Source organism: Cygnus atratus, chromosome 4 (assembly GCF_013377495.2).
Source record: "Cygnus atratus isolate AKBS03 ecotype Queensland, Australia chromosome 4, CAtr_DNAZoo_HiC_assembly, whole genome shotgun sequence".
Lineage (NCBI taxonomy): Eukaryota > Metazoa > Chordata > Aves > Anseriformes > Anatidae > Cygnus > Cygnus atratus.
In genome coordinates, this window is record NC_066365.1 from 2,462,162 (window position 1) to 2,489,449 (window position 27,288).

The following is a 27,288-nucleotide window of genomic DNA, read 5'->3' on the forward strand; positions in this document are numbered from 1 at the left end:
GAGGCAGATACATTTACCCTGAGTCCTGCCGACAACTGATCACACAGGCCTCAAGGCTGATGCTAAAATTTCCAGAAACATTTGGAAAGCAACCACAGAAATCAAACAAACTGAACCCTCGAAGAGCAGTAACAGGAAGCTACAGAAGCACATCTAAGCCAGCACTCACTTGTCAGCATGGCTTTTCTGCTCCCTTTCAAGCTTCCACTGGATGTGCTACGTTCTCCAGCACAGCACCTCCAAAATTGCTGGGCATTTTGTTCACACTTCGGAGGCCTGAAGCCTCCTGCAACTCTGCAAGGTAGATTGCAATGACCTGCAGCAGTGTCTCACTGAAATGATTGATCTACTTGTATTGGTCATCTCTGGTTTCCCCAAAGTGGTTTAATTATTTGTACACGTGAAATGAGCATTGTCAGCAGAAGCTTTATACAGACAATCTAGAGTCTTATACAGGGAGAATTTCATGAGCCATTTTCCAAAAATTAGTGTAGGGAGGTTACACGCTCTGACCAGATGCGTTTTGTTGTTTCTTGTTCTTTACCTTTCCTTGGAGGTGCTTTGTCAACCTGATGGATCTCCCTGACATCTTCCCAGAGCTGGCTCTTCTACACGGTAGACCTCTTTAACACTCCTTCTCAAAGAGGAATGGGGAGGAATTTAATAAGGTCTGTGTTTATCTTTGTTTCAGGGAAATTTGTAACAGATACTTCTGTATTTGTCACATGTATGTTTCAGACCAGAGCATTTTTTTGTTAATGTTGGAAGCTCTCAGCAAAGTCTGAAAGTTATTATATATAAACTATAATGTTAGCCAGCTGATTGGGACAAAAATCCAGGCCACTTAAGCAGCATCTTGGAATCATTCAAATTTAATTCTTGAAATTAACATCAAAGCTATTTTTGATGTCTGAAAAAAATTATTTTATTTCTTTTTTGTGCTTATCCGTTCCTCACTGTACCCTCTAACAACACCATAATAGTGTGCATATGTGTGCACACACACCCTGATATATCCTTATTGGGATATCAGCTCCTAGATCTTGTATGTAGCACATATGTGTAAGCAGTCTGCAGTCTAGTGAGGTCTCGCATAAGTTGGTCCGGGTGCTTTTGTGGCTCTCGTGCCCAGAAGAGAAGTGCGGTCTGGAGAAATCCTTTCTGTCTTCTGCTACTAAATGACTTTTGAGATTCAGCAGTAATCTTGGCAGACTGGAAGTTAGCCTGGCTGCTTAAGAATATTTATAGCTCAACATGTCCAGGCTGTTATCTTTACCATGCTCACCAGGTGATCCACTGAAAACAGGGAAAAGAAACCTATTAAATTTAGTAGGTATTAGGCTAAGTCCTTATTCAATTCAGAAGGGAAAGGTGATTTGCCTACAGAGGAATGTAACTGATGATGAAAATAATAATCCAGCTGCTAAATGGCTCAGTTCTGAGATGTATCCCTTCCTCTTTTTCAAAAATATATTGTAACTATGCAGCAATGTTCATGAGCATTACAGCTTAGAATACCTTTACTGAAGCATTCTGGACCCTGTCTATAAATCACCGGTCTTTTCTAGTTAGACCTGAGGATTCAAAATGTTCCTGCTTAGAGCAGTGGTGTTTGCTGACTTTGTCACTTGATCTGAATTCCTGACTTGGCATCCTGTTGACACGGTCTCAGTTGTTAAGTGTATGATAAAACAACCTTCTGCATGCTCTCCTGTGTTCTGCTCTTCCCTCTCACCTTCCAGTCCTTGCTCTGTTGACTAATTCATCCACAGCTTGTAGCATCCTTTTTTTTTTTTTTTTCCCAAGTATCTATCATTCAAATCGATGCCATGCAATTCAGTGGCAAAAGGTATAATTCTTGGAGCATTGCTGTCTGCTGTTTGCTTGTAAGAAAAGCTGTATAAATAATATTTTATTTGCTAGCTGTTTGTAAAAAATACTCAGCTCAAAATGGAAGTGAATTTAAGAGAAACAACCCTCTTTGAAAGCATTATTTTAAAGGAATATTTTTAATTAAAAATACCCTCAAAAAAAGAAAAACATTAGTTAAAATTCTGAGATGAAACGTATCTTATTAGAGCATTTTTTTCCTTTTCTGACGGAAAGAAATTAAAACATTTCATTTTTGCTAAGCCTGTGTTTTTTGTCCTTGACAGAGAAAGGAGGAGAAGAAGAGGAGGAGGAAGAAAAAAACATTAATTTTTCACCTAGTTCTCCCTTTAGTGCTTCTAGGGGTAGAAGGTAAATGGCCAGCAATGTCTCCTAATCCGTCAGAAGTAATGCTTTTTTAGGCCAGAGAAAAGTCTTGGTCCCCTGCATACCAAGAGCATGACAGAATCACTGAGCTGTCAAATCAGTTATTCTGCCAACATCTTTCTGGTTCACTGAAGAGTAAATTAATCCTATGCAAGAACACTCCAGCAGGAGAATAAGAGAGAGCATGCACGCTGCCATAATCAGGTAGTAAGGTACTTGCCAGGAGTGTAAATAATGGGTAAATAATTAATTTTCTTTCAGGAACCTTCAAGGATCTACGTCCCTGAGTGCTTGCGCACACATGGTGGAACAGCAGCAGCAAGGGGTTGAGCAAGAGAGCTTCCCCTGGAAAGAAAACAAGCCCTAGATCAGGTCTCTCAGTGGCTCCATCTCGGCTCTTTACAACTCGCTGGAGACCTGGGATGTGTAGGACTGGCCCTCAGCTTCTGGACTCAGCGCTTGGGGCTTTTGACCAGCAGGCGTTTGGGTGGGAGCTGCTCCTAGGTGAATCCACTAGGTGAATACATGAGGACACAGCTTGGACCCTCATCAGTGCATGGAAATGATAGTGTGTGGGCTGCAATGAGTGAGCTTGCCATACAGACCAGGTGACGTTACCAGTGGTACTGCCCGCTGAAAACATTATTTAGGGAAGTGCAACAGCTCCAAAGAGGAAACAAGGGAGGTACAGCATGTGGCACGACATAATTTAGTGCTGACCTGACATCTGTTGCCTCTGGTTCACTCCGGTCTACTGGACTTGAGGCCAGTCTCACGGCAGAAAGAGCAACTGAATGTCCCAGTTGCTGCGTGCCTCCTGTTCCAAATCAGTCTTTCTGGAGCATGTAAAAGCACTGAGGTCCATGATTAAAAACAGCTTCATGTGCAATCTCTTATTAAGGGGTCGTTACGGAAAGCTGAGCCTTGGCTTTGAGCTGAAACCCCAGAGCAGAGCTCTTTGGGAAGAAACTGCATTTTCTTCTGATGGGGAGCTCTCTCTCCCCTTCAGCTGCCTCAGAGCACATCTCCCAGCATTGTCTGCAATTAGTCATGGAGGGAAAGCAGGATGATTTCATACCCAGATGCAAAGGTGAAAAGGCAGCAGTGCACCCTTTTCAGAGTCGGTAGAAATGGTTCTTCAATAGCTAATGGAATACAAAACTATTGCAATGAGCTGCAAACCCAAGTACCTTACCCTGTGTGATTTCTTACTATTGATCCTTTCTTCTGTTCTTACACCTGTTTACGTGCATTTGTGTGACCTTTTGATTAACCTCTCTCCATTTTTCCCACTGTCTTTGCATATTCATTTTCCTGTCCACTTTCACATCGATTATTTTAGTTCCTGACTCTAACAACTGTTTTACTTTCTTTCAATTTCCTTTTACTTAGCCCTTCCTTAAGAAAACAAGCAAACAAAAGAAAACCCAACCTTTTCTCTCTCTGCTCCCTGTCTCCTTCCTTTTGTTATGTTTCTGTGATTCTCCACTCCTATTATAAAACTCATTTACTCTCTTTCTTCTCATCTCTCGCTACACAAGCAATGTAACTCCATCAGCCTCGGCTCCCCTGGTCTGATTTCCCCTTTCTCTCTGCTGTCTAACATCTTTGCCTTCCTCTCTCTCACAAGCAGCACTTTCTCTTCCTTTTTTGTTTCTAATTCAGTACCTCTCCTCTGACTTTCCCCACTGTGCTCCTACCCGCTGCCTCTCCCTGCTGATCACGTTAGCAGAAATGTTTAGCTTTGCTGCTTTGTTCCATAGATCTCAGCTTCCTTCACCTCCTCCTCCCTCGTGAGATGCAGCCCACAAGCACCTTCTTGGTCCTCTCAGATGGGTGTCACACATTATCAACGCAAGCCTCTCTAGAATGGTGCAAAGCAACGATACTTTTCATGTGCTAGTAAGGAGGTGATTGCTCACTAATCAGCGACTTCTGTCAGTCTGGATCACACTTCAGTTCAACAAGATACAGATACTCTATTGATCAAATTACAGTTCTTCAGCTTTACTGCAATAATGTACCTGTAACTGCTTCAGTGTTTTCAGTCTGTCGCCCAAGGCAGTAAAGTAAAGTAAAGCCTTGCCACAAGAATACATGAAACCTTGGGAAGGACCAAGGGCTGCTAGCAGTTCACAATCATCTGGTCATAAAACAGGTATTTCTCTAAACCTAAGATTAGTGAGGTTTTGAGCCCATTTTCTGTCTAGATCTCTGCTGTAAATGGCTGCTGAATTTGTGCACGAACTATCTATACAATATTTCTAGCGCTGCTCATAATGAGCAGGCTACAGAAATGACCTTTCAAAAGCTCTCTGACTCCTTCAAAACATAAGCAAATTGAAAATCTGTATTTGCAAGATCGGAAATAAAATGAAAACCTCACTTTGGCTGTCTAAAAATGAAGCCATATAAAGGAAAGACCTTGCTGAATAGCATACTTTAAAAATAAATACAATTTCCTTTGCTACCATAAATGTTGTTTCAGATTCTGAAGTTAAATAACATTTAACTGAAGCCATAACATTTTGTTAAACTTCAGAAACTTTAGAGGAACAGCTATTCAGTTTCTTATAGACTTCAACTATTTACAGTTCTCTCTCTCCTTTTTTTTTTTTTTCTGGAGAAGAGAAACACACTCTGGGATTTTTTAAAGCCTTTTTTGGTTCATTATTGAGATCTGCCTTTCTGCATCCATGAGATTAACCACAGATTAACTGTTTCTGTGGTCTCAATGGAAACCTGAACCTTGAACCAGGGTTTGGAAGTTAACCTAGAGGGCCAGGTCCTTGGCTGCCATTGTGGAGGCTTTGGCCTGCTCATGAATAATTTGGAGAATTTATGGAGTACTTAAATGGCAGCTACAAGCTCCAGTTCTACCTAAGCTCAAGAGTGAGCTGCATTTGAGAGAGGATTGTTGCAACAAGAAGAAAGCCTACCCACGGAGTGTTTCCAAGCTATTCATCATTTCCCTAGGTATCTGTCCCTATGGAAAATCTCCAAGTCCTATGACACTGATCTTGTAAACAATTATTTTCTTTCCTGAATTCCTATAATAAATTTCATGCTTGATATTTCTGTTAGGACTCCTTGGCCTCCTCCTTTTTTTTTTTTTTTTTCTTTTTTTCCCAGATTGGGAAGGTGGGAAAAAATATAAATGGAATTTTTGTTTGAATCTCACTTGGGACCATGCATTCTTGTAATGTCATTGCTAAACAAAACAGTGGCAAGAAAAGAAAGTGAATGGACTTTAATAATTTCTACTAAATGTTTTTTGATAAATTAGATGTATGGCACAGTCATAAGAAATACTTTGACCAAATGCTTGTTGTCAGAATGCACTATTACAAAAAAATGAGATAGGACAGGGGAATATGTTTAATTTTTGCATGTCTACAAATACAGAGATAAGCAACCTGCCAGACATGCCCCTGTAATGTAAATACTTACAATCGTCAGACAACTCAGGGGTTTAAGTACTGCTGATTGTGTTATTTATGCAGATTTATACAAAATTATGCACAACTCGTGTTATAATTTTGTTAGAGGAGACTAGGAAATAGTCTACTGTTCTGTATGCTTTTTTTATGCACATTCCCTTCACTGATGTGAGAGTAGTTTCATTCTTGCTCCAATGTAAATTGCTGGTCTGAATTGAAACATCCTCTGGTCTTTTTGCTCTCACATTGCTGCACATAATGGTCCCATGGAGAGGAACTGGGCAGTAAATGTTTTGTGCGTGCTCAAATGTCTCAAAGCCTCCCTCCATGGCCCCCTTTACACCACGAAAGCCGGCTATTTCTGTGAGGTACGGCTGCCTCGCTGGGAGGAAAACTGCCCTCACGCGCAGGCTCATGCACTCACGTTGCGTGCACATTAGCTCAGGGAAGAGCTGGCGGATTTTTAACGCTTCCTATGAGGTCTCGATTCTGGGATCTCAGGAACTTGGGAGAGACCTGCGTGGATTTATTTCATGGCTCTATTTCCAATGTGGGGCTTCTCGCGCATCAACACAAGGATTTCGGTGCTCTAGACACGTGCTACAGGCTGCATTTCATAGCGCAGCTCTGGCTGTAATGCGAGCTGACATATTCGGTGCTTTGAATGTTTAAAGCGCTGTGCAGATGTTAATTTAATTCATTACTTAACTCGCCACCGCTGAGGATATCAGAAAGGAATACCCACAAAATGGTATGAGTTGTGCAAAACGGGGGAAATAATCACTGGCAGAGGCTAGACCAGAGACACAATCAGGGTTATTAATTTCTGCATTGGTGGCACGTGCAAAAGTAGCTATATTTGGAGGGTGTTTTGTTAAAGTGGTAAAAATTTGAAAGTCGGGAGATGGGATTTGGGGCTAGAAGGTTATAGTTCGAAGAGGCGTTTCTTCACCTGCCGTCGTTACTTCAGCATTAAATATTTTAGAAAAGGAAACCGTCAGGATAAGATGAACACCAACATGCACACATATCACTTCAAAAAAACCACCTCGTGTGTAAAAGCTTTATTCCCCAGCATGTATTTCGGGAACGTGAGGAGAATTACACCCCCGGGCTTCGAAACGGCGCACATCGGGGACACCCCGGGGGCTCGCTCTCGTCAGGGATCCCCACTGGCGCCCTTGAGGCGACGCGAGGCGGCGACCGTTGGCGGCCGTTGAGCGGCGCCGTCCCGCACGTGCCGCGCGGCGCCCGGCGCCCTCCCCGCCACAACCGCCGCCTCCCCCGCCCTGCCGGTGCGGCGGCCGTGAGGCGGGGCGGTGCTTGACGTCAGGCGGCCGCGGCGGAGCGGGCCGCAGGTGCATCCGTTTCCTCAGGGCGCGCAGCGCCGCCCGCCGCTGTGCAGGAGTCCCCCGCCCCCCCCCCCCCCCCCCGCTCTTCCCCGCTTCGCCATCACCACAGCGTCCCCGACGGGACCGCGGCTCACGGGGGGGTGGGGGAGAATCGGTGGCGAGGCGGCAGCAGAGAGCCGCGACGGGGCGGGCACAGGCGGCGGGCTCAGGTCGCTAGGGGGAGGCACGGCACCGGGAGAGCGGGACGGCGGCGCCGCCGCTTCCCGCAGCCCTGGTTTTGCTTTCCGTTTCGGGGTGCCGCCTCTGCATGGATATATTTTTTATTTATTTATTCTTTTCCTAGGGGGTGGGAGAGAGGGGAGGGGAGAGCCGCGGCGGGAGGACGAGCCGGCGGGCGGCGGGGAGAGCGCCGAGGCAGCCCCGTCACGGGGAGGAGGAGGAGGAGGAGGAGGAGGAGGAGGAGGAGGAGGAGGAGAAGCCGGCGGAGCCTCGCCTCGCCTCGCCTCGCCCAGCCCAGCCCTGCCCCAGCGCGCAGCCCCTCCGCCGCCCCTGGCCGCCGGAGGCACCGGCGGCCGGCCGCCCGCCCTCATGATGGCCTCAACCGCCACCTGCACCAGGTTCACCGACGAGTACCAGCTCTTCGAGGAGCTCGGGAAGTAAGCACGGGGAAACGGGGGGCACGGCGGGTAAGGCGGCCGGGAGCCCCGGGGGGTGCCTCGGGGTACGCCCCGCTCCTCCCTGGCCGTCGGTTGAGGGCTGCGGGGGCCATTAACGAGCGGCGGGGGGCCGCCAGCGCCATGTTGGCGGCCGGCTGGGGGAAGGGGGGTGGGGGGAGACGGGGGAGGACCGTGGTGGGGGACCGGGACCTGCACCGGGATGGGGACGGGGACCGGCACCGGGCAGCCCCCGCTGTGTGGCGGCCCCGCCGGCTGTGGACGTGGCTGCCGCCCCGCCGCGCCTCTCCGACCCGAGTTTGCCGTTGTGGTGAATAAATCGATATCAAGCGACGCCTCAAAACGCCTCCCTTCTCTGTCTTTTCTTATTTATTTCTTATTTTTTTTAATTTTCGGCATCACACCGCTTGCTGAAATCTGTGAGAACGCTTCTGCCATCGTATCCGCAGGGAGCCCCCCTTTTCGGTGCCGCTGACACTTTGTCTGCTTCTTGGTTTGCAGAGGGGCGTTCTCGGTCGTGAGGAGATGTATGAAAATTACGACAGGACAAGAGTATGCTGCCAAAATCATCAACACCAAAAAGCTCTCGGCTAGGGGTGGGTATATTTTAACCGAGCGTTTATGGTGCCTCCTCCCCGTTTTGTGCATTCTTGTGGGAAGCGCTAAAACCGAACCAAATCATGATAATTAAAGTTATTAATTTTCATAACATGCCTTTTTTCATCCCCTGTAAGACTGTGGTTTGGCTTTTAATATTAAACGTTTTGTGGATTGACGCTGGAGGTGTGCGGTTGTTGCTGTAAAGTGTTTAATGGAAAGCTGTACAAATTCTCAAGCAATTGAAAGTAATGCACTCCTTCCTTTTTTTTATATGTAAATAGCTTGAACATCAGTCTGGAAGCATTTTGCGAACTGATTTTTTTGGGGGGGGAAATAATAAGTTTCCATTACAGCTTTTATTTTAAATGTATGTCAAAGCTCTACTGAATTCAGTGCTTCCATTGCATTTAAACATGAAAATCAAGGCCTATCTGAATCCAGGAGGAAAAGTGTAATCTACTACCATGTACTAAACTTTGTGATGAGATGCTATAGGAAGGAAATCACCATTTTATGAAATAACCCTTTGTGAACCCAACTCATTCTGATTAAGTGATACAATGTTTTACTGTTACAGCCCAACAGTAATGCCTGCTACACCACATGTTTGTACTTTCCCCATAACGTGTATGTTTCCTATATATTTTCAGTGTCAGTGCATAAGTCTTTGTGATATACTTGGGGAATTACATGTGTACTGTGGGTTGTTGCTGTTGAAAGCAAGCCTCAGTTGTGATATGTCAATTCCTTGTTAAATCCACGTCAAAGTGATTGTACCAGGATGTCAGGGATTATGGATTATTCTCTGTTAACGTTATCTATGTTTTGATATGAATTTGTGGTGTGGTAAAGAACATGGAAGTGAATAAGCAAGCAATGGCACCGTGTAAACCTATGTTTATGGTCTGGTTTGCTTTTGACACAAAGGAGTCATTGCAGGTAAACAGCAGCCTGAATTAATTCATTAGATTTACACATAAAGTACCACCTATGACACTGTGGCATGTGCTGGTAACAGCATGTGCAGGGGATCTTTCAGCATCACGTTAATGCTCTTATTTTCAGCTGACGAAAGGGATGAGAAAACTTCCTTTTTACCTTTTGCTGAATTTTAGTCTTCAGATTTGTTTTCTGTTATTTTTCAAACTTAAGTTGAGAATACTTCTTTGTAGAGTTACAGATTTTAAAGGAGAGAGGTTAAGAAAGTACTGATATTTGAGATCAGGTATTTTCAGAGTTTTGCTTGAAACAAATTAACCTTTTTCTTTTGTCAGAACAATAGCGTGATTTGTTGAATTTTGATGCTTAAAATATATCTCTGTGGTCTATATGATTTTATAGATCAAGGTCTCTTTCAATATGAGAAGCTGTAGCAAGATAAGCCCCAGATTACTCATGTGCCATAGTTTTTATGTCTAATGGGATAAAATCTTGAAAGCTAGGCTAAATTAATATAAATGTTAAGTCTACCTTTGAATTCATCATTTGGAATGTACTACTTCTCAAGTTTCAGTTTTTGTACTTCTCTGACTGTTCAGGCAGGACAAAGTTGGTCCTTGGTGTAATCCATTCATGAGTGGAAGCAAGTTGGTGAGAATTTAGCTGGTAAGATGGAATGAGGCACAACTCAAGCAGAGATTTTTCTACAGGTTTAACGTGTAAGCCCGTAAAGGAAGGGGTTATACTTTAAAGATTGATAACTGGACTGTGAAATATCCTTTCCTCTCTGAACGCATGTGATGCCAAGTCCATGAATACAGTGAATCCATTCCCATCTTTGTTTCACATATTTCTGGAATCTTTTTTTTTTTTTTTTTAATATAATTATTCATTTACTTTGTTGAGACATCTGCTAAGCACCTTTTGAAGAACAAGCTTCGTGCAGAAGTCTTCAGATTCCTAGTAGGCAGTTCTTCAGTTGCAGAAGGTGATCACTTACAGTGCAAAAACTCCCAACATTAATAAGCCTCTAACTGTGATACCTTGCCACAGCTGGTAACAGCTATGCAGCTTTCAACTTACGTTACATTTCACCTACTATCTAAATTGTAAGTTTCATTCTGTTCCCATCTGAATTGCTTTACGATGAGGTAGCAGTTCATTTTCATTTCATACTTCTTAGTTGAAATACAGATTATAATGTAAATCTAAACAGTTCATTGGGTGAGCTTCATCTGTGAATGGAGTTGGAGGTTCTTAGCTTGAAAATGTGCATCCAGTGTACGGGCCTGGTTCTGTGAAACTCCTCGGAGCACACTGCAAAGTTTGAGCCTTCTCGCTTGCAAGATTGAAGAAAAGCCATTTCAATGTGTGATATGGGGGAGTCAAGACTAGGGAAAACTTCATGTGCTTTTGAGATTAAAAATGATTTAATGGGAGAAAGCCCAGTCATAAAAATATTTTTCCCTAATACTCATTCACCCCAGCCACAAATGTTCTTAGAGATCTAGTTGTATCCTTCCACTAGTAGTCCTCCTAAACAGGAACTGAGCTCATCGTAGACTTATGCCAGTGAAGGTGTGTTCTCTTCTGTTTCCTTGCATAGCTACAGGGAAACTTCAGAGTAATTGCATGCAGAGGTGCAGGCTCTCGTTTTAATTTGAAGGGAAAAGGAAGCTATGCCCCCTGTTTTTGCAGAAGTAACTTCTGTGCTTTTAAATTGATGATCAGTTACTTACACCTGCTGTGTTCTGAGTTTTTCTTTACATTTGCTGAGTCAACTTAAGTATTAAATTCATGTTAGAATATCAACAGCTAGTTTTGTATCAATAGGGTATGTTCAAGACAAGATTGCATGATTTAATTATGCTGCTGATTTTAAAAAGTGTGTTTGGGGAAGTTACGTAGCATATGTTGTTTAGCCTGGAGAAGAGGAGGCTCAGGGGAGACCTCATCGCTCTCTACAGGTACCTTAAAGGAGGCTGTAGCAAGGTGGGGGTTGGTCTGTTCTCCCATGTGCCTGGTGACAGGACGAGGGGGAATGGGCTAAAGTTGTGCCAGGGGAGGTTTAGGTTGGATATTAGGAAGAACTTCTTTACTGAAAGGGTTGTTAGGCATTGGAATGGGCTGCCCAGGAAGTGGTTGAGTCACCATCCCTGGAGGTCTTTAAGAGATGTTTAGATGTTGAACTTAGTGATATGGTTTAGTGGAGGTCTTGTTAGTGTTAGGACAGAGGTTGGACTAGATGATCTTGGAGGTCTCTTCCAACCTAGACGATTCTGTGATATCCTTGTAAAATTAAGTGCAGTAGCGAGCAAGCACACAGAAAACTTGGAATAGGGTGAAGAATGTATGCCGGTTCTGGGTTTGTTATCGTTTTGGCTGATGAAGTCATGGGAATTATCTTATGACTCAGTTTCTTAATTGTGTTGTTTTAGGCTTCTTTTTGCTTTCTACACAAGAAAAACAGCAATGTAGATAAAAGTGAACTGCGAGGTGACTTTTTCCCTGTGCGGACAAAATGCAAAATAATGCTCTTATTTTTTGTTATTATCTGTACACCTTTTATCTTTTTTTTGAGAGAGTGTCTTTTGGCTTTGATCCAAATAAATTTCACGAACAGACCCATTTTCTTAACATGTTTGGATCTCTTCTTCTGACTGGAAAAAAAATTCCCAAAGTGTTTGTTTCTCTAATCAGGCTTGAAAAGGTCAGTTACTAATGTATTTTGAGTGGCTGTAATTTTGCCACTGCTCGTCTTCAGATTTGCTTTGTAGTGGCCAAAAGCCCCGTGCCTTTGATGGCGATCTGATGGCATCTGTGAGAAGTGGGTGATTTTCTTTTCTAGGGTGCTTCTGTAAATACTGCTTAGACACACCTCTCCCAGCTCTTGGACGGCTGCAGCAGAAATGTGAGCCACTTTGTTGATGGACATATGCATTAGTAAGAGCAGTGTAGGAATCAGCCGGAGGTTATCCCTTTTTGTCCGCTGCTCTCCTGATCTTTCAGGGACCAGTCTTTCTATTAGCTCCAGTGAGCTTTTGAGCTATAAGCCTTGGAGGCTTTGCTGGTTATTTATGGATATTCCTTCTTGGTAGGAAACTTCCCAAATCGTTTCAGCGTCTTCTTGTTAGTCAAAGAAGAGAGTGTTTGCTTTAAGCTGGTGGCTGCGTATGCAAGGCGTAGCCGAAGGTGACCTTCTTTGTGACAATTTGTGACCAAAAAAAAAAAACAGTGACAATTGCACTTCCTTGCAACAAGCTCTCATGGGTGAGGAGGCTGAAGACCACACACACACAGTCCCCTTTGTTTCAGAAGAGTATTTTAGTGGCAGTACTGACTAATTTTGCTGTAGGAAGAGTATTTCGGTGTCTAAAGCAGTCCAAGTAGAGCACCTCATGATCCCTAAAGAGATTTAAAATACACGGGGGAAGTGAATGGCATATGAAATACACAGGGTAGTATTTTTCAGCATGTTTTTTTGTGATACAGAGAGGAAAACGTTTTTGTTGTGTCAGTAGACTAACATTTCATGGAGTCAGTCAGGTACTGTGTTAGGCAGTGCCAGATCTTTTACAGAAGGCAAGATGTATTAAGGAGAAGGCAAGATGTATTAAGGCTGCCTGTACTCTACAGCAGAAGAAGGTAGTTTTGCATAAGCCAGCAAAGATTCCTAATCTAGCTAAAGATCTTAATCTCTGAAGCATTTACCTGTGCAAGTTTATTATAACACATGTATTTTTTTAATGCTAATTTCTGTTCTGAAGTACACTTGAAGTTATTCCCACACATACAGTACGCTCCTTGAGGGTATTTGGTTGCCTGTGAAGCACATTTCAGCTTTGTGAGAGCAAGAATTTCAGTCTGTCAGGTTAATTGCATGTCAAGTAGCTGTATGGTCGCTTTCGTCCACGTATTAAAAGTACGTTTTACAATGCTTTTCCATAGTATCTAAGTCTTACCTACTGATGCTGTTGCCTTTTGTTAGTGCTGGTGCTCTTTCCATCTTTCAGCTTAGTCACCACGTTCTTTTCAGTCTGACATAGATCTTTTGACTTGATGTGGATACATTTATGTGTTTACCTGCAAGTATTTGTTTCAGTTGTGGATTACAGTAATGTACCAGTCTAGTGGCTCTCTCGTTGTTAAACAGGTATTCTGTTTTAAAGGTCTGGAGCTTTTGCTATTTTTTGCTTTTAGCGGAAATCTGAAGAGCTTTCAAATACTGATATGAATGAGGACTTGGAATTAATTGTGATGAGTGTTAGTTGGTAGAAAATTATTCTAACAGTTTACTCTAGATTTCAAATTAATTTTTTCTGGTAGTTGATAGATAAATTACCCATAGCAAATATATAATTTCTATAATATCAATTCTCTTTTTCTTTGCAAAGCATTCATTTTCTCTCTCTCAGGAAAGGAGATTCTTTTTATAGCTCATACGCTGATGGGCTTTAAATAAATTGCATTAGAACTTAAAGATGCATGTATCGCTCTTGTTAACCTTACAGCTTGTTGCTGCTGTTCATACTGGGAGGTATGTACTCAAAAAGGTGAAAACTGCAGTGTATACTTTAAAAGACCTCCCAGGTGTAGGGAGGTGGGGTGAGAGGGGGGGAGTTCTAGTACACTATAGTGCTGTTCTCCTCGCACACGTTACAGAAATGTCCTCAACATGCAGCTTTGCAATTTGAAGTGAAACTCTAAAAACAATGTTTACAGATCACTTTCACGCGTTTCAGTTTTTAGGTTAGCTATTGACTGCAATGGAAACGTGACACAAACCCAATATGTAAAATAACTCGGGGGGAAGCAGAGGGAGTTAAAGGCATTGGCATCATCTATCAAGAGTTTGACCAAGCTCAATAGGGAAGAAAAAAAGGAGAGTTTTTTCTGTTCCAACTCACAAGATTATTAAACATGCCTATAATTATGAATCAGCTGAATGCATCTGCCCTCTTGGGAGCTTCCCATTTTCTTTCATTGTGTTTCATCACTGCTTTGGCCTGGACCCTCTCTCTGCTTTTAGATCTCTTCCACTGAAATGTTAATAACGAAGGATTTCTCTGGAATTTATTTGGCTACCTCTTTCATCCCATTTTCTGTTAAAAGTTGTCAATTCTGGCACTGACGTGTGCCTCTACTTTGTATGTTCATTTACTGCAAACTAAAGATTTAACTGCGTGTCTGAATAGCTGCACTTCCAGAACTGCTTCTCGTTCCTTTTGTTAGGAGAGGGAGGAGAGCTAGACATAGGGGGAAAATATGGACTGAATGCCTTCACTCAGCTACCATACCTCCGTTCAGATTTTGAAACCTGAGTAGTTCTGGGGTGTGGGGTTTTTTCATCTTTTTTTTTTTTTCTCCTTTCTCCTGGTCTGAGAGAAACTGTATTCTCTGGAAGTGTTTTGTGACTTTTCTCCAAATTGTACTTCCAAATTAAATATTTTGGTCAAAGATGAAAACGAGGAAATAAGCAGAATGGTAAACACTTCACCTTTATTGTTCTGTTTGTTTGCAAATAAGATTGTACGTAGAAAACATTGGTTTATGTGTACTGCAATTGGAAACCACAGGTCAGCTGAGGTATTTAAGTGACTTACATCTGTCGTTATTGACAGCAACTTAGAAATATGCTGGTTTCTGGAAGATCTGAGACAGAATTTCAAATATTTTGCTTTAGAAATGTAAATACTGCCAAGATACTGCTTTTCATGTCAGTGTCCTTCATTTGACCTCTTTAGAAACGTAGGCCACAGTGTTTCAGTGGGTTTATCTATGTCAGGGTCCAGCTTCCTCCTTCAGATAAGTTTATTGCACATTTGTCAAACGCTTTGTAAGGATAATGTGGGGATTTTAAAATACTATCTGAAAAGCATAACTTACCTGTTGATTGAAAAATTTAATAGAGAACAAAAACCAAACTTAAAGATAGGAGCTCCTTTTGTTAAATTGTTTATTAAAAAGAATTATGCCTTGAATTTGAAGAAACATCTGCTATGTCTTCGAGAGACACAGGAATCCAATCTGTCTGTTTATTCCTCTATGTGTAGAGTTCTGTGTATGTCTTCATGTGCATGTTTGTGCAAACTCCTTCACTGTTTAATCCTAGCATTATGAGAAATGTCTTGTGCATGGTTATTGGAGAGAGTGGAGAATCTGTGTGACGTGGTTTTGGTATTTTCTTCCAGGAGAGGTAGTTGTGCTGTTATCCAGTATAGTTCTCTATGTTATCAGCTTGTAAAGTTCACTGAGTTTCGGTTGTTTGAGTTGTAAAACTTCTCTTAAAGTTTTGCAGCCCCATTAATTTCCGTTGCACTTGATTGGAAGCTGCTGGGTTTATGCTGCTCAGGTGAGAATTTACTCAGTTTCTTTTGAATCTGTTGCTTCTATACATGCCACAGGATAAAAACATGAGCTGTAGCCAAGAGTAATACACAGCAGGAAGAGAAGGAATTTAATCAAATTTGCAAATATATCTTATACCTGATTTAGCTTTTATCCTGATCCAGGGCCTCTTTAGTGGAATTTGAGAAGCATAAATTGTGCTACAGCATGTATTTCTTTTTGTAATTAGGTTTTTAAAGTCTGGAGAATGGCAGTTAATATGCCGAACAAGCTATCACAGATCAGTCCGTGCAGCTGTTTGTTTAGGTTGGTTGTATTTAATAGAAAGTAACTTTTCCTATCTAGTGATTTCACGTAGGGTTTATTACATGAATTCATGACCTGCTGTAAGTAGCAAGTATTTCACAGGAAACTGGGAGAGTAAGGTATGCAGGCTTAAAAAAAATAATTAAAAAGTAACAATATATTTTATTTAATAATGGGAACGTGCTGCTGTGGATATTTGTTGGTCAGGATGAAACATTTCATCTTGTTATAGGAGGCATCTTTTTATGCTTACAACTCTTTATTTTTACAACTACCCAAGAGTTTATATACTGCTACAAGAAGCTAACATCTTTGTGATGCTTTCCAAGAGAAATGTCTGGCATCCGTAAAAACAGAATTAATTTATGTTTTGGCAGTCTCTTTCACCTTGAATGTAGAGCGCGCTTGTTGAAAAAGTTAATGACTTGCCATGTGGTTTCTTTTGATCAGTTACAGCCAAATCAGTCAATTGGGTTGTCAGGGGGACAGCCTTCCCCTCATCCCAAATGCTCTCTTCGTGTCACTTTTTATTCTGCCAACACGTGGTTGGCAGGGCAGTTGAAAGGATGGCTGCAGTTACGTACAAGCAAATAAGTGTAGAACTATACATCCTTAGTCAGAGATTTTTAGGTGCAAAATTGAAAATTTCAGCACCTGATCTATAAGCAAAAAAAAAAAAGATGGAGTGAACTGAATACTTGCTGGATTGAGAGAGCACGTGTGTGAATTTTGGCAGGTGCGAGATAGACTGAAGAATATATCAAACCCTGATAGGAAAGTTGGTTCAGGATTGTTTTGTGTGTTGGCTGCAGGCAGTGTTCAGAACAACTCATCCAGCCTGGTGGCCAGCAGCTCTCCTTACCTTGGAGACCATTAAAGACACACACCCAGATTTGTACAGCATTAGGGGCAGTGCTCTGTGTCATGTGGCAGAAGGTGGTTTTCTCCTTGTTTTCCCGTCCCTGTGCTGCAAAGAACAGCGTACCTTGTCCAGGGAGGAAGATTAACAGCCCTCAGTGTAAGTGGAAAGGATAACACACCTCTGCTGCAAAGTTTCATCATCTCAACACGTGAGAGGAAGAGAAACATAAACCCGCAGTGTTCAAAGCTTGTGTTTGTAGCAAGAAATCTATTGCATGTGTTTTCAGAACTTTGTTCCTGATTTAATTATAGTCAGGAACTGCTTCTGCTTACTTGTAAATTTTCCGCAATGTGAATGCAAGTGTTGCAGCAACAGTCACGTTGCATATTCATGTAGCTGCATGAACAGATGGGGTTCCTACATAATATCCATATTTGACATTCTGATGGGATTTGCCAAGCCTAAGCTTTCATTTAAATTTTAACCTCTTGAAGAGATAGGTTTGTGATTTAATCAGTCAAGGGAGGCCTTGAAGTTATTTATATTGCGTAGCGGATCTCAAGCCAGTGATTAGGTATGGTTTTGATTTGGGAGACTCGCTGTAAGAATGGTTTTAACAGGCTGTTGCTCACTAGAATAAATAGTCACCAAATTCAGAGGTTTCTTGCAAAGCCATATTCATTTGGCTGATTATATTCATATCCTTCAGTACGTGAAGACAGATTTTATATTCAATTAAAACATCAAGCAGCATTGTCAGAGTTCTGTTGCTGTGGTGCTGCATTGCAGGGAAGACTTTGAACCACAGGGCAGATGACCTTGCCTTTCTCTTGGGGCAGCTCCGGGTGCTGCTGAATGTTGGTTTTTAAAACTGGGTTAAAGACTTTTTTTCCCACCTTCTTTTATAGAAAGATGTCAAAAATATTAAGTGCTTCCAAGATGCAAAGAGATTGCAGAAAACAGCCCTCAAAACTATATGCTCCGGTTATTTATGAAGCACTAGAGCCTAGAAAATATAAATATCATATTCTTGGTGCTTTTTGTACAGTGTGTACTGCTTTTAAAATTAAAAACTGAAACTCAGGTGTAAGGTAGATTGATTAGTACATGCCTTCTTTATGCAGCATGGACAGCTATGAAATAGTGATTAGGATTGCATTGATGTATGCACATGGGATTCAATGCCCTTCTGATCATGACATAAGAAAGCATTTTTTCCAAGGCTCTTTTTAGTATCACTATCCCAAAAGGGAAGGGGGAAAAAAAGTTTTTTCTGTTAAATTTCTGCATCTTTCCACAGTGCTCTTGCTGATACTCCTCATTTATAATTAGTAAATTTTAGCACGTTAAGAACATTTCTTGTTGCTCACTCCAGAAGGAAGGGAAAAGGAAGAAAAAAAAAAGCCAGTGGTACAGGGGTGTGTACTTTAGATGCAGAGAAAGATCCAGCAGAACTTGGCAGACCTTATGTGTACCCAGGCAGCTTGTTTGCTGTAGGAAAATGTTTCATGCTAAAAGACTTATTAACTAATGTAATTTTACTTGTAATGAGGGTAAGAATAGATGTCTTCAAATTTTTGTTTATTTGTGGCTAATATGATTTATCTATCTAAATTAAGTAATAAATTGCTTTCAATGTCATGTTAATCAAAACATGTATGCTAATGAGATTCATTTTCCCAGAGTAGAAGATGCTTATGTGTGTTCCATCCGTCTTCCTAGGAGATGTGCATTAACCTTTCACATTTTTGGGGGGTCAGGTTGGTAACCCAGCTAGCCTTGTGCACAAATAGTGGTAAGCTCAATAGGTATCAGAGATGGTTTGGGGAAGACGTCGGGGGCATGGACAAGGACCTACAAAACGAGTGTTTTTCTAATCTGTAACAGGCGGAGGGAGGCTTTTTAGTTGTTAGATCTCAACAGCTTTCACACTCCTTCAAGTACAGAATAGTGGAAAAAACATCTATTTTATCCACTATAAATATGATTGATTTTTCTCCATCCCCAACTGTCTTTTTGCTTAAACTGAATGAGGCTGGAAGAAAGTTTTGAATGGTAGGAATTGGTCATTTAGCAATACTCCAAATGAAAGTCCCACTTTTTTTTTTCAGATTTTTTTTATCGGTGGTCTGTTTTTGTTTTCCCTGTTCCAAGTGACAGATTGAGTCTAGCTAAAACAGATACCTTGTACTTTCAAAGCACTTTTTTCCACAGACTTCTACAGGATAAGAAAACATGAGCATCAGACCACATGGGGCTGGAAAAAAAACAAGGAATAGAATTGAAGTGATATCTGAAGTGAAGTTGAGTCCTTCAGCAGAGTAAACTCATCTCATTAAGTAATCAAGCTCTGTCTCAACTGGGGAGCTGAGGGGCTTATTCCTTTTTGCTTTACTGAAGAGATAATTTAGTACTTCTAACTTTCAGTTAGAAGTCTTTTATAGCTCAAATGTATTTGTGGATGGTGTTTGTTGTCTGTACCTATATTGTCCTTCAGAGAATTCTTCATCTTTCATCTGTGTATTTCTGAAGGGCTCTCTTGTTTCCATTCTTTCTTTCCTTAACAGCCGCTTTGCTTTAGCTTCCTGCTGTAGGATAGACTTGCCATTTCCGGAGCCATTCTTTTTACATGTGCTCTGTTCTACGCTAACTTCTGTGTACGGATATTTGGAACAGGGGGTTGGAGTTGACTTCGTGTATGTATTCAGGTGAGGTCTCATGAGTGGCTTGAGTAATCGCCTGTATCTCCATGGGAGAATCTTGTCTGGTAAATGCCAGGACTTGTGTTCACAGATGCATTTGGCAGATGTACCTTGGTGGTGCTTTGTGTCATTCTCCTGGTTTAGGGATTCCTTGTCGTTCATCTCTTTTCCCCTGAAGCTGATGAGCGCTCCCCATAATAGCACAATGTTTAGTCCCCAGAATACGAACTGACGGTCTGAGCTTCTTGCTATTGAATTTTCTCCCACTTCTTATGATTTCAGTTTTTGGATTAATCCAGTTCCTACTGTGTGTTAATGTGGTACTTCTTTTTGCAGTTGTTGTGCTTGTTCACCTTAGTAATGGAGCATACAGAATGTTAAGGTGGATTCAGAGATTTGTATTTGTAGGAACTTTTTTAGCAATTTCACTTCAGTGTTCCCTTTCATCACCATGCTTTCTGTCACCCCTTTTACCAGTTACCAAGAGTTGCTTTGAAATTGGTGGGAAATCTCCTTTTTCACTAATCCCTAGATTTCACATTTTCTTTTTTCTACATTTTAAGGAATTGACCCTTGCAGGAGTCATTGATTCTTGCTTGGAAAATCCACAGAATGTTTTAAATGGCTTCCTGTACACAACAGGTAACTGATATGCATTGATGTAGGTAGATGCTTTAAAAAAAAAAATAATTATGCTATTTCTCAAGATCATGAGTATTTGAGAGCTAGGTCAAAAACTAGTTCTTTCCATCACAGAAATGTTATTCAGTTTCTGACATAATAGCTTTCTACAGCCTGCCATTACTTTCACCTCTGTTCAAGGTCGAGTGGAAACTGCTATGAAAATAGCTACATGAAATGAAGCTAAATTGGGAATAGTTTTTGTTGAGCGTTGACTTCTGTTTCTGCAACCACAGATGCTCATCTGTTTAACATAACAGCTGAAGAACATGAAGACAAACTCTGTAAATATACTTAAGACAGCATAGTTTTTATTTTTTAAAGAAAAAAGTTGTCTTGATTCACACCCTAAATTGAAACTTAATTTCAAAGTGTTGCTAATTGTTGAATGGTTCAGTCAATAAAATGTAGTGTGTAAAAAATGCCTAATTAGCCCAGTGTGGATTTTAAGGTGTGGGGTTTTGGTGGGATTTTTTCCTTTTTTTTTTTTGAGTGCATTGCATGTCCATTATTTTCTTAGAAGTAACACTGCTGGAGTGTTCGCTCAGAGCGGGGCTGGCAGAGATTGGGCCAAGTGAGGCACCTCACTGCCCTCTACTTCCCATGGGAGCTGGCTGCTTAGTGTCAGTTCCAGCTCTAGCATAAAATATACCTAGAGCTTCTGACAAGTGAGCTAGTTAGCTGGTTATAAAAGTTTGAACTGTGGTGGTGATTTTTTTTGAACAGAAATGTTTATTGTAATTGTATCAAGGCTCTGCAATTTGATCTTGTAAGTAAGGTAGTTTTATGTAAATGAACCAGGGTGTGTGTTTAGCAATAGAGATCAACGTGAGACTAACATAATATTGTTAACGTGTAAGCATTCATGACATCGGTGCTTGGGTTGCATATGTCACATTTACTTTCCTATACAGAAAAAGTCTTTTTATTAAAAGCTATGAAACAAGTTTTCAAACAAAAAAATATTTACTAATAACAAACTTGAAGGCTTCACATAAAGTGATATTAAAATGATATGCTGTTTGCTTTTTTTTAAGCTTGAATAACTTTTATTTTTAATATGGGATGTATGTATTTAAATGGATGGAGTATTAAGCTTACTTGCTTTTGTAAATATTTATAGGTCAATTGATTTCAGTTTCTAGTAGTAGAAGAGTGATTCCCTTGACATTGGGTTTGTTGTCTAATAAATCTAATAATAATGATGCTAGACGTTAAAAAGCAAAACAACCAACTCCCATTATTTTCAGTAAAATGTTTTGATTAGTCTGTTGAGATTCTCACTGTCCCAGATGATCCTTATAGAGGAGGAGGAAGGGAAAGAGATCTGTACAAAGACTAATGTTTCCTTGTAGGACATGTTACAAGCTACAGGACGTAGTTTTACAGATGGGGAAAAAAGGAGAGTAGCTTGATTGCAGTATCGAAATACAAAACAGAGCTGTGAAACAAGCCTATGGTGATTTAGAATTAGCACTGAGTCCTTTAGTAACCAAGTAATTGTTAATATTACCAGACCTTGAGAGCAAAACAGTGAATTGAACCAGATCCATATTCTTTACATCTCTTAAGTATTGAGCAGACCATGCAAATTCTGCATATAAAACAGGACTGTGGGAATGTGAGCAAAGCTATATACCTAATTACATTATATGTGAAAGTCTTAGTAACTCACTGAAGGTCAGTTATCTAAAATTGACCTAACTGAATCCAGTATTTCATAGCACAGTTACTGAATAATCTGGGCTATGACTGGAAGGAAAAAAGTTTCTTTTTGGTTGTATTATATTAGTGTATTTTCAGCATAAGAATATATACAACACCTACCAATTTACTCAAAACAGCCCCCCAAATCAAGGGAGGTGTGTAAAACAAACCAACCTGCAGAAATTGTTTATTAAGCAGGCTTTGTCAACTCCTTTGGGAATTCTACTGCTAGTTTTTACCCAGAAGGTTCACTAGGTTTTCATGCCACTGATATGTAGCTATATAAAACTATCCATGTGAATTTTAGATATTTGCAGAATAAACGTGCATTTGCATTTGATGTTTTAGGTAGGTCTTTGATGGTATTTTTTTTCCATGTTCTTAATGTAATGATTGTTTCTGTGCCAAGAAGAGAGTGTATGAAGGAATGCCGAAGAAGCTGTGCATGTGGCATTGGTCTAAGAACCTCAATAGACGATGTTTAAGGTAACGTGTTTTATTTTGCAACTGTGGCAGCCTTAACTGCATGCAGTCAGGAAATTGCACTCATGGGCAATAATTTTCTTCAAGTGCTGTAACCTGATCATGTTTAGTCTAGTACCTGTATCCTTAGCAACTTCTGGTGAGGTAATAAAAGGATACAGATAGTTTCAGATTCTGTGCTATACATACATCCTTCTCGGGCAAACTTATTCTACTGATTTTGTTAAGGTGTTAAATAGCTCCTAGTTTGAGAACCATGGTTTGCAGGTATCCCATGCTTGAAAAGGCTTATAAAAGTAGTCCTCTGAGCTTGGCATTTCCAGGTTTGGTGTTTTGTTGTTATGGTTTTTGTTTGGTTTTGGATTGAAATTGTTACTAAACCTCTTTATGAGATGGGGCCCTTATAACCTCATTACAAGGTAATCTGATTACTTTATACCCTGTCTTTTTCCTGTTTTTCCTTGAAGTATTTTCCTTTTCTGTGTTAGAAAAGATCTTGTAGTTAGTGTCAGAAAAGCCTTATTTAAAATAAATGTTTACGTGAATTTAACATGCTTAGGTTTGGATATATTTCAATTCTCGCATATGTTATGACTAAAATAATTTCAGGTACAGCATTTAAGCACCTTAAACGTGCAGTTAGTAACACTGCAAATTGTATGTTTATACCAGAACTCTTACAGTTGTAGAACTAACTACCAGTGTGTTTCTGAATTTAGATTTACTGTGTTTTTATTTAACACTCATTCCTTGAACTCAAGTCTGCGCTAATACTGTAAACTTAGCCTTAGCATGTGTCAGTGTTTTCTGAAGGTCAGTTTTCTTTCATGGTCACATTTGCCCATTCTTAACAGAAATCCATGCTGCTTAAATTTTAATTCTTCTTTCTGTATTTGTTTTAACCTATCCCTGATTATATCAAAACAGTATGTGTGGCCAACTGGGATCTGTTGGTGTCCTGAGGGCTCTTCTGTTTTACAGTGTGTGAGTATGGGCTACGTTTCAGATAGATGAGGCCTTGTTAAAAGGGAGCATTGGCATGATGGGTAGTGATCACCAAGAGAGAAAATCTTTTTTTTTTTATGGAATTGAGTATCTGGGGGTGGGGGGGAAGCAGGTCATTTTATCTGGAAAATGTGATGGTTATTTAACCTGATTCTTTGGCAATTTTGCTTTTTCAAGAAGAGAAAATATTATTCTAGCATCCCATTATCTGGTCATTCTAGCATGTGAGCTAAAGAAAACTGCGCTGAGGAGAAAAAACATCTGCTGCTTGTATTCTGTAGTAAGCTATTGAAGGTTTATCTTGAAAGATCTCACATCAAATATAAAGCAGAATAAGACTTTGTAATATTATATAACTTTCACTTGTATATTTACAGTGATACCTTTACCTTATTAGAATGGGAAGACTTTTCAGGTTTTTGTGAGACTTCCTCTGAAACAGCTGAATAAGGTGGTTTGTCACTACTTCATATTAAATAAAGTAATATTCTGAGGTGTATTGCTGAGTGCTGAGAATTGCAAATGCACTTGAAGTTTTCCTTAATGACTAAGCTTATTTGCTTAATATAAAAATGAAAGGCTGCGCAGGAGTGAGCGATGTTGTCAAACCTGTCATCAGGTTCTCAGATGTACTTGTAACGTTATTCCTTTAATTGACTTGGAAATCTGAAAAGGTTGATGATAAAAGGGGAAAAGCCGTTTTTAAAGATGGTGAAAAAATTTAGCTCTGTGCAAAGGCCTAAGCAATTAGTTACAGATTTGTTGCCTGCTTATAGCATTTTATTGGGCTCTGAAATGCTGTGTGTAATTGAAACATCAACCTTTGTCACTTTATTTAGTTTTAGCCAAAAAAAGAAAAGCAACCAAACCAAAAATACTGAAAAGTTTACAACCCTTTGAGAGTATTTGGAGGTTTAACTAAAAAAACAAATCTTCCAGTCATTTGTTTGGTCACAGTCTGTTGTCATTACCTGGAAATCACTGTTTTCCTTCTCAAAAGGAAAACGAAACAAAACAAAAAACCTCACACCCCAGGAATAAGGAAGTCTAAAATGGCAAGCATTAGTGTTTTGACAAATAGCAAGCAGTGATCCTTATAGCAGTTTGGTGACAACAGGTTTTGGGAAGAATGTGCCTTAGTGTGTTTGAAAATCAAAGAATTCAGAAATCGTAGCTTTTTGAAATCCTCTGTCTTTCTCTGCTGCAGAGGTGGTAGTTGGAAAGCTGGTGTGCAGCTGTTTAGTAAGAACTTTTAATGTCCTGATAATCACCTGTGGCAGAAGCCTGTGAACCTGTGGGAGAAGAGCAAGGTGGAAATCTGAGAGGAACCCCTGATGAGCAGCACCTTTATCTGATGGTTGCATTACAAGTTTCAGCACAATCCCCCAGTCTGTCAGGGCCCAGGGTAGGGCAGTGCAGTTGTTTACTGTGATGGCAGCTTTTTGCTGCATTGATCACCGCTGTCATGGCCAACACTTGCTAATGCATTGATGTTGTGCTCTCGTGGTGGGCTGCTTGATGAAAACTTAATGATACATAATTCCTCCTCTGAGTTGCATTTTCCTGATTCATTTTCTCAGTAGAATTAACTCTAAAGAATAACTTGTTAAACTGTTCAATTTATGCAGTAGCACAGTGCCAAGGACAGATGGGGAAGCAATGGTATTAAAATGGCAGATGGCTGTCTTGTACCCTCTGCCAAAGAAATTACAATGAAAGATCAAATATTTCCTTTAACTTCTGATTTCTGATGCTTCTTTTAGGAAATAGCATGTTTTATTTTTCAGTCTTGTGTGCTTCTACAATGACCACCCCTTAAACATCAGGAGCTAAATCAGAGAATTGTTCCTGGGAAGACTACAAAGATTCGAAGTACGGTGGGCTGATTTAAGAACTGTCTTCTGTCTCTTTATGATGAGCAAATGATTCAAATAATGTCAGTAATTCTGTTGGTATGTTTGTAACTCTGCATCCTGGGCCAAAACAAGCAGAGGATTTTGAGGGTGATACCTTCAACCAGCCTAGGCTGAAATTCAGGGAGAGTTCGAGTTGGTCAGGACTTGTGGATGAAATCTGTACTGTGATGTTGGCAGGCAACGATCTGTAAAATAGCCATTTCTGTCCCTTTCTAAAAATGTGCATCTAATAATTGATTGTGCTGTTTTTTTTCAAATTTGGAATGTCGTTGCACTAGCAGTGATCACTAAAAGTAGTCTTAGTGTTTTATTCCCACTAACATAGGAGCCGATAGGAAAACAGCATTGCTGCCACTCATCTAGGCAATGTAGAGCCAAATGAAAATAGCGTTAATTGTTCTGATTAGTAGAGCTTCAGTGATTCTAGTAAGTGGATGATGGAAAGAGCTTCCAGAAGGTCTACTCAGAACTCCCTTGTCATTTTCCTTTACACCTAGTGCTAAGTACAGTTTGTCTTGCATGGGTAATGTGGGCTCTGAGAATAGTTCCACAAGTAGCCTTGTCAGGTAACCGTTTGGTTCTTACAAAACCAACTTGATGCATTTAAAATAACACTTGAAACTCTGTAATATGCTTCCATGATGTAGTAATTGCAATGAAGGTTTCACCTAGATCCCGTTTACACTTGGAAATGGACAGCAACACCTTTTTTGCTATCCTAAAGAGGGAGAAAGTTCTTTTGCAGACTATATTTATGTATTTAGAAGCTGGTTCACCTTCCTGGGGTGGAGATTTTTGCCAGTGTATAAAGCTTTCTCTTTATGAGGTATGTTCTTTGAGTAAATCTCCAATGTCTTATATTCTAGTGTAAATCACACAGCTCTGTTAGATGGACGATTGTTGCGGTGGTGTTTTTTGTTCTTGTTGAGGTCATGTTGGTAGATTTGAAATAAGACATCTGATTTATTTTATGTAGTGATCAAATTAGAAGTAATTGTCCCCAGGGACACCTCTTCACCAAAATCTGATCTAGATAGCCAGTTATTTAGAGATCACAGAATTGCTATACACTCTCTAATTCTTGAACTGCACTAGGTTTTACTTGTTTTTTCCCTACCAGTCTGTCTGATTAATAATTTGGAGAGCTTTCCAATGAGGAGTTTTAATTTTGAAGTGAAGAGGCAGAGCTGGTATCTTCCCATTTCTAGAATTCTATCAATATGGTAATCTACCATGCTGAAAGGGGCACTTTATTTTTTTTATTTTCTACTGTAGTGGTAGCTTGGAAAGGAGACTTGCTTCAGAAGAAGGTACACATGGTCAATTTACCACAGACTTTGGGTATAGTGCTTTTAGTATTAGTGAAATGTTAAATTGCATGGTATTTTTTGAAAATCAAACTAAGTTGGTAAAACTGTGTCATTTAGGAACGTTCAGATCCTGGTTCAGCATGATAATTAACTACATGTCTTGAAACCTGTGAATAATCTGTGGGACTAAACATAGCTGAAGTCTGCTTGTGTTTACATACTGTGCTAAATCATGATTTCAAATCCATTTCAAACCCAGAAACAGTGATCATCTTGGTTTGCTCAGTGATTGCTTAGTTCTAAAAAAAAAAAAAGTATACTAGTAGCACAGGTAATTAGTGTACGTGATTGATTTGACAGATAATGCCAGACTGTAGCTTGTTTAACTTGAAATGTAATGTTCATTTATATTTTCACATGTTAAATATATGGAACAATTACCAAGATAATTTAGACTGATATTTTGTTTCCTATAAAAAACAAGGAGCAAAGAAAGGGTGCAGTTTATTATGATAAAACTGAGCATCTCTATATTTTTAAATTATACTGCAAATCTCATTAGAATGTGGTACTTGTGAAAAGCAACGCGGACATTTGCTATTGTGAAGAGGGGAGGAAGAGAAATGAAATTTCCATCTGTGGATCTTAACGCAGTTAGTTGTCATCTCAGCATGCTGTTGTGTGAACAATTTGTGCAAGCTGTAAAC

The 27,288-nt window shown here is 40.4% G+C and overlaps 1 protein-coding gene across 5 annotated transcripts in view; it reads left to right on the forward strand.

The window, feature by feature from the left end:
* Positions 1-7,434: 7,434 nt before the first annotated feature.
* Positions 7,435-27,288, forward strand: part of CAMK2D (calcium/calmodulin dependent protein kinase II delta) — a 167,102-nt gene continuing 147,248 nt past the window's right edge. For 3 of the 5 annotated variants that reach the window (XM_050710179.1, XM_035546004.2, XM_035546014.1), the window contains exons 1-2: positions 7,435-7,704; positions 8,224-8,318. In XM_050710179.1, the coding sequence (XP_050566136.1) occupies positions 7,637-7,704; positions 8,224-8,318 (163 nt within the window). In that variant the 5' untranslated portion in view covers positions 7,435-7,636. The remainder of the gene's footprint in view (positions 7,705-8,223; positions 8,319-27,288) is intronic. The other 2 variants (XM_035545986.2, XM_035545995.2) reach the window with 1 other exon arrangement.